This window comes from Opisthorchis viverrini (assembly GCF_000715545.1).
Source record: "Opisthorchis viverrini unplaced genomic scaffold opera_v5_113, whole genome shotgun sequence".
In the NCBI taxonomy this organism is placed as follows: domain Eukaryota; kingdom Metazoa; phylum Platyhelminthes; class Trematoda; order Opisthorchiida; family Opisthorchiidae; genus Opisthorchis; species Opisthorchis viverrini.
In genome coordinates, this window is record NW_008751767.1 from 24,748 (window position 1) to 34,120 (window position 9,373).

A 9,373-nucleotide genomic window follows, 5' to 3' on the forward strand; every position below is an offset into this window, starting at 1 on the left:
CCGCGCTACGTTTTGCAATGCATTGCTTCGATTTCCATCTACTAATCCTAGGACGTCGTAAGTAGCAAGCTGACGATCGATCTTAGTTTAGCGGAATGATTGTTGCGTTGGGATTTTTTGCAGGGTAGTCGACTTTCTAAACTTTCTCATATCTTTCTAGTTGGCCTTGATCGAGTTTTGTTAGCATGACTTGACCATCAGGACTCAAAGGTGGTCTGTGAAATCACCAAACTGATTAGACCATTATAATGATGCTTCGATTTTAAATTTAGGTAATCTTGAAGCAGTCTCACAGCATGATCGGTTATAAAAGCTCGAAAACTGGAAACATCACAAACGAGAGATTCAGCTGGGTTCCAAATGAGTGTGCTTTGCTAATTTCGTGCAATTTGGTTTCAAGTAGGACATAAGGTTGACGGAAACCCGGGGACTGTACCTACATGATGAGCCTCAAGTAGGGCGAAAGCGGTCGTGGGCTGTCGAGGAATTTTCAGCAACCTTATGAATAGTACATTACAAAGACAAATGTATCGCGATACCTCGAATATCGTGGCGACTGAAACATGAGGCGGCCTGGTGCAGCACATTCATTTGCCTGGAAACAGTACAAACGAGAGATTCAGCTGGGTTCCTTGTGAGCCTCTCGGAAAACCAAATGAGTTTGCAAATGAGTGTATTTCGCTAAGGTCGAAAACTCCTTTTGATGGGAAGAAATTGGGATTAATTGGCCACATTGAATCACTGTCTTCTCTATACACCGTGACTTGCATTTTCAAAAAGTGATTACGTTGACGGCTCTATGAACCTGTTCAGTAAATTCTCAGTTCTTGGAGGTAAACCGCCTTCCAAAAGGCGGTTGGATAAGATCTCTTCCTCAGGCTCCAACGTTGTGAAAGTCGATGAGGATTTGATTTGCTCGACTCATACTTCTGCTGAATTCTGGTGTATTCATGACTTAAAAGTAGTTGAACTCAAGATTACATGTGAACAGTTGATTCAAGACATCCTCAGGGCATATGGAAGTTGAATTGACCGTTGGTAGCGAAATACACTCATTTGCAAATTGGGTTGGTACTAAGGCGAAACTCAGCTTCACCCTAGCTGGACCATACATCAAGAGAGTTATTCAGCTAATATTCTGATGGGTTTTGTGTTGACGCTGACGCAATCTGAAAATCCGTGTGTATTTCACAAATCGCATACAATGTAGGTTCCTATGGAACCCTTAGGTTGACGGAAACCCAAGGAGTGCGCCTTGGGTCCTAAAAGAAGCGATACCGCTGACAAAGATCTGCAGCGAGAACTGAGAGCTATTTCACGTAGGCATGCATGACTGTGGGCAGAGCAAATGAAAACCAAGAACGGACTTGCAAATTTTTCAAGTAGAAATGCGTGGGTGGGATCTACTGATATCAACAGACGGCACCCCAGAAAATGTTTTTTTTGTTCGCTGATTTTGAAGTAAACAGATGTTAAAGCAATGTGGTCTGAGTTGGACTCGGGAAGGCTGTTTTCAGACAATAATATATTGATTAGTACCTTTTAAATTACTAGGTAGTGTACAAAGAAGCCACCGTTTCTTTCGTAGTTAACGTGAAAATAGTAAGCAGACGCCATGTGGCAATCCTTCCCCTGAATGCGATTACTCTTAGTAGTCAATGAACAAAATTACGCAATGGGTGCGTTTGGCGACCACCAAGATAGTTGCCGTAAGGGTTGGAACAGCCATTAGTCGATCTACACAAGCCATTTGACCATCAATGTCCCCTACGTTCGATAAAAGACCGTAACTTCTGCAAAGTATTTTTAGGAACATTCCTATATCTTGCGTTTTGTTGACTTTTCGGCAGCGTTTTTGGGTGGTGTCTGAGTCAAACGTAAAGAAGCTCCCCACAAAAATGGACTGCACTGATAAATTGGAAACCATTGAGCGAAGCTCCTGCGACCGATTTTGAGTTATAAACTATCAAGTCTTTGTAAAAATTAACCAGTTGAGCTTAGTGCATGGTTATGAAATAGTTGAATTTGTCTTACAATGCTTGGTCACCGTGAATTGGTGAGGTCGTCCCATTGTTCTTCGAGAAATTCTCCCCTCGGATCCTTACGTCTACACAACAAAAAATAGTGCAATAGTTTAATTTGTCTTACAATGCTTGGTCACCGTGAATTGGTGAGGTCGTCCCATTGTTCTTCGAGAAATTCTCCCCTCGGATCCTTACGTCTACACAACAAAAAATAGTGCACTCGGAAACATGTAAAATAACCAAAGAATACTGTGTCAGATGAACCGAAAAAGCTTACCCTGAGTTCATGGTGCCCAAGTTCGAACCCCACCTTTCTCACGCACTTACTCAGCAACATCTGATGTTTGCATGTCAATTGAAGGCGCCTCCGTAAGTGTCTGAAACCAAGACATCATCCACTTGCACGACGTGAACATCCATCAGAACAGTACAACATCTTGTACTGTACAACATGTAGGTTGGTAATACCTCTTGAAATGGATTTGAGAGAATCATTGGTCAGACACCCCTCGGAGGACTTCTGTAAAGTCAGACGTGTTTCGAATTTGTGGTCATTCCGGTGTATTTGACCCGTGTTCTCCTTATAAATCATTCCGGTATCCCAGCCAAGGCCATTTTTAACGTACCGTTTATCCGTTGGTCCGTGAATCCCACTACGAAATGCGATCGAGTGGAAAGTAGCAACTACCATATCACACGATCCTTGAAATGCCAAAGTAAAAAAGATCTTGAAGGACAGTTACGTCACTACATGCACATCCAGTACAAGTCTTGGGGGTAGAGCACCGATGCATTCCAGGTACATACAATACATAACGTATAATTTTAGAGACCAGCTGAAGTACATGCACTGGTATAACTCAAATGAAACAATCAAATGGAGTGACCAACCAGAGTAATGTTTGAATCCCAGTCGTGACTCGTGACCTTCGGGTGCAGTCCAGTGGCGGACGGCTACTGAGCAACGTTTGGTGGACGCAACGTGCACTTTTCGAAGGCGGCCCTGTGCCACACCAGAGCAAGTTCGAGACAAGCTCCTTTCGCTTGAAGATTGACAAGAATGGAACCGGTGAATCGGGCTTGCTCCTTTGAGAAGTCACTCTTAAGATGATCACAGGTTGAACAAACAGCCGATAACGCGATATACTATGCAGTGATTTTTAGCACAAGAAAGGTCAAGAAAACACTCCCGAAGGACGAAAAATAGTCACCCTGATTATAAGTGTACTGTTTTCACAGATATCTGCGAAAAACGATATTTCGAGATCTTAAGAGTCAATCACAAAGAACCGAATGGTAAAGTGGGTCCCAAATTGGATTTTATGAACAAAAAATATGGCTCGGCGCCATGTTTTTCGAATATTTTGCATAGTTCCGGGTATACTAGCTCTTGTGTATGAAGCCTGGCAAAACATAACACTTACCTTAGAGCTGAGGGAAAAAGTGTCCTAAAGAGCAACATGGCTGGCCATGTTCAACGAGGCTCTAGGGTTCTCCCCAATTCGAGACCCTGCAAAGGAGTTCAGGAGATTTCAGACCAAATACTCAAGAGTCACAATCGTTCATCGAATGCTGCAGGTAGCCCTGACTTAACAGTTCCTGTAGAAGTGCGAGTTATTCATCTTTGTTCTGATATTCCATATCACGCCAGTTAGTTTAAACATGTTTAGTAGTCGCGCCATCTTGTGCTTGTGGATGGACCAGCAATCGCCATCATCATCCTCATCCTCATCATCATCATCATCATCATCATCATCCTCATCATCATTATCATCATCATCATCATCATCATCATCATTATCATCATCATCATCATCATCATCATCATTATCATCATCATCATCATCATCATCATCATCTTCATCATCATCATCATCAACATCAATGAGCATTGACAGCAATACTGGTGCTTAAATGCAACACACTTATGAGAAAGTAAGCCCTCGTAAAGAGTGGAAAGTAAGTGGAATGGCGGGAACTTGTTACCAACAGCCCAATGTCTCTGTGAAGACTGAACAAGAAAGACATACATACATCCTGAAACAGCAGCGAAGTTAACGCATCTGCGCACCAGTTCGAAGTAAGACGGTATCCGTTGGACGGACCAAACATCCTTTGCGCGCCTTCGTTGACATGGACCCACCGTACAGGCAAACTTTGGTTGAAGCGAGAAACGGCCCCACGATGTAACGTGTGGGGTTTCTGACCACGTGCAAGGTGAATCACCCGGACTCCAACCAGAAGAGTGTGAAGATCCCAGCAGCTGACTTTATTTTCGCGTTGCCAAGTCCCCCACAGACTCTTCGGCAGCAAGAGTTTGGAGTTGAAAACAGTACTTTCTTTGATGGGAGATAGTCGAATATGCCTGGCAGGTGCCCGAACAACCTTGAACTTGTTACTTGTCACGTCTTCTGGTACCTCTCCAAGTACTCGCTTACGCACCAACTCATTGTTTGGACCCTCTGCAGTCCGCTAACACCTGCTATGCTGCGAACGAACCGATGATCAAACTTTCTCAGATCCGGGTAGCCAAGTTTCACAACTGCTTCAGCTTCACAGAGATTCGCTTCTCGCCACAAATGATGTAATTTTGCAAATATGGTTCGCACCTTTATAGTGGCATGATGACGATTGCTTTCGTCACACTACCGGACCAGTCACACATTTTGAATATGTTGACGACAAACAGCCGCCACGAAGCCAACTCACATTGAATAGCCCAAACGTATGGCTTTCTCAGACCAATGAACATTTTGTGGCGTATCAAATCGCCCATTTGAACTTTATTGGTGTCAGTCTATTCCCTCCAAATATCTTCATCCCTTCCAGGATTTTCATCCCCTCCATGCCCGTTCAAACACCTTTTGTCCGCCTACACAAAACAGCTGTAAGTACGGTGCAAACTGTGTTCAAATGCCTGCGCGCTTGAGCCCACGGTGTAAGTCAGTGAGAGCTGAGCCGAATCTGACAGACGTGTGTTTCGAGTGACTCATGTCCTGATCGATATCCTGTCCAAGCGAGCAATCTTATGGTGACGCACCCATTAACGACAATCAATCGCAGAACAAATAAAAAAATTGCACACATAACACGGTAGAGCAAGCAGCATAATTATGAAGCGAAAGGTTAGAACTGTAGATGATGGTACTATAAAACGGTAGAAATCTTATTTCAACGGTTCAAGGTTCCCTAGCATTCCGCCGACCCATACAGTTTTTAAAATTCTGTGTCCATGAAGGTCATTCTTCAGTTTTTGGGCTGAAATTTTGAAAACAAAATGCCAGATACGGCAGATGCATGCTATAAAACGAACCGATCGGGTGCCAGCATTGACGACCGCGACGCAGCACAAATCGCAAACGGACCAGTAAAATGGCGAGCAGACCAAGCTAACTAAGTCAATCACAGAGATATTAACTGCTTTTCAACTACTCTTTACCCAACCAACAGCGTACTGAGAATGTCCTTTCGATTGGTGACATGCGCTAATAAGCGAATTTCCGAGTTCGGTGAAAAGATCAACAATCATCTGAATAACATCTAAGATGAAAGATCATTAATGTTGTGACCTCTGCGGAATACGAGCGAGCAATAGGGCTAAAAGCACGCTAGGGAACCTGACCAAAAGGCTCAAAAACTCAAGACATTTGGCTGCTCGGCAAAACGTTCACCGTGATTTTCATTCTGTTGAACGAAGGTTCAACATGCTATTAGTGGCTACGACGTCTTTGTATCAAAGTGCAAATTTACCGGGTTATTGGGTGAAAATTGACCACTTGTGTTTGATCGCTTGAAGATTTTTTTAACAGTTAAGTCTACCGTGGCACAGACAACCTCTTTGAGGACGTCAAACGAAGACGAAAAATGTAGCATGCAGTCTGAAAGAACCGTCATCCATCACGTCAGTATGTCGGTGCTTTTTCGCAGAAGTAATGACGAAACAATGTTTACCGTGGAGTCATTAATTTCTTCAAAAAATTTCGATGCGTCATTTCGACAGAGATTTGTTCAAACTGCGATGAATTTGAAAGTAGTAGGTCGGCTTCTCACGTTAAAAATTAACAGAAGTTACGTCAGTATGTTGACGGCCAAGAATAGGTAGATTTAAGTCGCAGAGTCAAGCGGAAATCAACAAGATAACCAAGGATATGTTAGCGGGATAACATCAGCTCAACAGGCAGGATTTCATACTGTCTCCGTACTACTTTTCATTGGGGCATACGCTCAATTTTTTGGGTCCACTTCTTGTGATAAAGCACGTTCAAAATTCTATTTACCCACATATATGATAGTCAGTCGGTGCACACTCCAAGGATGAAATTCTCCTATCTTGTGCCCTTTTGATCTTTCGTAATTACGTTAACTATAGCCTTTGGAGTGTTGAATTCCGGAACTACGGTACACCACTTTCAGGATCCAGTTCTTCGCAAACCTTGCAAAAAGCAAGTACAAATGAAACCTGACTTACGAGTCGCACTTTGGTCGCTTTGAAACCAACGCCGTCCTTCGAAAGCCAGCAGCTGCTCGGCATGAACAGTTCGGTGAATAAATTACCCAATCCCGCTGTTCTGGTTTCGCAGTGCGTTCTGTAACCCTCCGCATTTCTGCAGCTGTAGGTCCGAATAGGTCTTCACTGTTTGCTTGGACAGCCCAAATCAATATCTTTCGTGGTGTTGGAAAGTGATATTTTCAAGCTGGTGGAATGTCGTCGGGCTCGTTCACTTTGCCACCGGTTTTTTACCATTTTAAGATATTGAACTTTCGGTCTGTGGATTTCTTGCAGTCCGAAAAAGGATTATTTGGACAGCGGCGACCCGCGCACGTCTAGAGGTAATCACTTCATTTGGCTCGCTATTCATTTTTTTCGACTTCAGGTGTTTCATATGGACGGCTCTTCCAAACTATTCTCAGGCCTCTGTAATTGTCGATCATTTAATCAGAGCATATATCGATGAGCCGTCTTCATAAAGCCAACCTCTCTTCATTTCTTGTTTTGGTCTAGTTCTATCTACAGTAGCAACTTGGATACGTGTTCACATACGGATACATTTGACTCCGTGTATGGCCTCTGCATTACAGCCTCGCAAAACTGTGAAGCAGTTTCCTAGTTCTTCATCAAGCTTGAATGAGGTTCCTCCTGATCCACTAATCAGCACTTTTCCGAGTACAGTAACTACTTTTTCAAGCATCAAAGAGTTATCTGTACCCCACCCAACAGTGCGCATCACATTCGTGATTATTACCGAAGACGGAAACTTCATTGGGAAGATTGATCTTCGACTTTCCGACAATCCTGAAGGCTACACTGGTAGATGCTTTTTTCCCTAGATTCTACCATTCCAGGGGGTCGACTGGTAGGCAGTCAGACTAAGAACGGCAAGTCCGAGCATTTGTCATGAGAGCTGGTGCGAAGTAAACTTGTGCTGTTCTCTGCGACAGGAATGCGAACAGAACAAGCCAGTACTCACACGCTACTAAGGTTTCTATATTTATGAGAAACTGTGGTGCCGCGTTCCCCTGAGGAAGAAAGGATCAGAGAAGGTCGGTCTTGAAAATTACGTATTCCAGTCGTCCCATGGTTGATTGTGGTCGTCAGAGTAGGCTGCTATCCAGCTACTATGCGGAGCAGCATCAATAGCCAGGTATTTAGGCCTTATTTCTCATCCTCCGGCTAGAAATGTTAAAAATTATTCGCAGTAGGCTGAAGAATGGACCTCGAGATCGGGGACGGGGAAATTCTGCAGTTGTGAGAGCTCACAAGTCTGAAAGACTATAATGTTGGTTAGAGATCTTGACAAAGTCCCTTCTGCACTAAATAGCACTGAGGCCTGGCGCATCCGAACATTCGAACGCATTCGCGTGATTCGTAACATTTGCAAAAGTTCCCGGACGACCCTACTCACTGCGATCTTTACACCTTCATCGCGAGTATATAACCTTTAAACGACAGATTCATCTGGGTTCAAGGTGAGCCAACCGTCAAAACCAACTTGGCATGCAGATGAGTGTATACATATAACCTTCAGGGTACCTTAACAAGGTTAAGGTACTCACTACTCAGTCATATCTTGCTTCTGCCTCAAGCATTATGCCGACAAAGTTACGTTTGAATCATTTTCAATCCCACAGACCAGTTCGTGCAAATTCATATGATTCAACGAACAGTCTCAGACTTTGTTTCTGCGGGTTTCGCGTATTTTACCTAACCCTGCTGTGTTCATATCACACAACATCATGGCTGTCTGCTCCCTTTCCTCGACACTGTCAAACACTCCTCGAATCCTTCCTTAGCAGAATAAGAGATGAAAGCTCCATTGTCGCTCAAGTTCAGTAATTTTGTGCCAAACAACGCGGCTACAGAAAATTCTACTGGTCGGTTTACTGAACTCCGGTGTGTACGCTTTCTGAAAGGGAATAGTTAAAGTACAAAATGTGGTCCTTCGGGTCTGGATTTATGCTGAACAGAGTGGCTGGAAAAACAACACAAATTTGGAATGGTCCATCACCTTTATCGAACGAACTGGTATCCGTCCCATGTGACTACTGTTCACGATGAAGTGAGCAAACATGCTTGGCTACTTTTCTCGTCTGCATGAGTTTTCGCGTTGTGCAGCCTGTCTTGGTAGTCCCCTCCCAGACACAGTGCAAGTACAGTTTCCTCACGCCACAGCATCAAGTCTCAGTTATGGTCTTGATGGCAGGAGATTGGTGAGCTGATATCCCTCTAAAGTATGCTGTTGTTGAGCGAAATACACTCAGCTGCAAACAAATTTGGTTTTGTGAGAGACTCACCTGGAACACACCTGGGTCTCTGGTTTGTGATGTTCAAGTAGAACATAAGGTTGACGGAAACTCGGAGACTGCGCCTAATTGATGAGCACCAAGAACGGCGAAACCGGTCTTGGGCTGTCGAAGAATTTTCATCAACCTTAGGAGTAGTGTATTACGTCCATAGTCAGTTGTTTTTTTTCTCAATCCAAGTACGGGAATGCCAGACTACCGTTGGCGGTTATAGCCACCCACGGATGCTGATAGAAAACTTTTATTTGAACCGGATTTCTGTCTTTTCAGATTCGTTTTACGCTCAACTCTGCCGCTATATGAACTGCATTTCAAATGTACCAGCTTGTGGTTTGCACCTCTCAACTGTGGACAATGCCATCGTCCCTTAATGTATACCCAATCAACGTCAGCTACGCCTACTCCAGTTTTGGGTAGTCACTTCGCATACGGGAAATGTTCGAGTAGATCAGTGCGTAAAGTTCTAGTTGCTTATGTGAAGCAAGGCGAGCAGTTAAAAAAATTTTGAACGTTAATCCACGCACAATTCAATTATTGTACTGGACTCA

General features: G+C 43.7%; 1 protein-coding gene across 1 annotated transcript; it reads left to right on the top strand.

Annotated features, from left to right (window-relative positions):
* Nucleotides 1-296: 296 nt before the first annotated feature.
* On the top strand, nt 297-8,898 carry T265_05705 (hypothetical protein; the record flags this gene model as incomplete). Its single annotated transcript, XM_009170778.1, has 3 exons — nt 297-399; nt 510-673; nt 8,755-8,898. 3 exons carry the CDS (start codon nt 297-299, stop codon nt 8,896-8,898), a joined length of 411 nt encoding a protein of 136 aa, XP_009169042.1.
* Between the last annotated feature and the right edge of the window lie 475 nt (nt 8,899-9,373).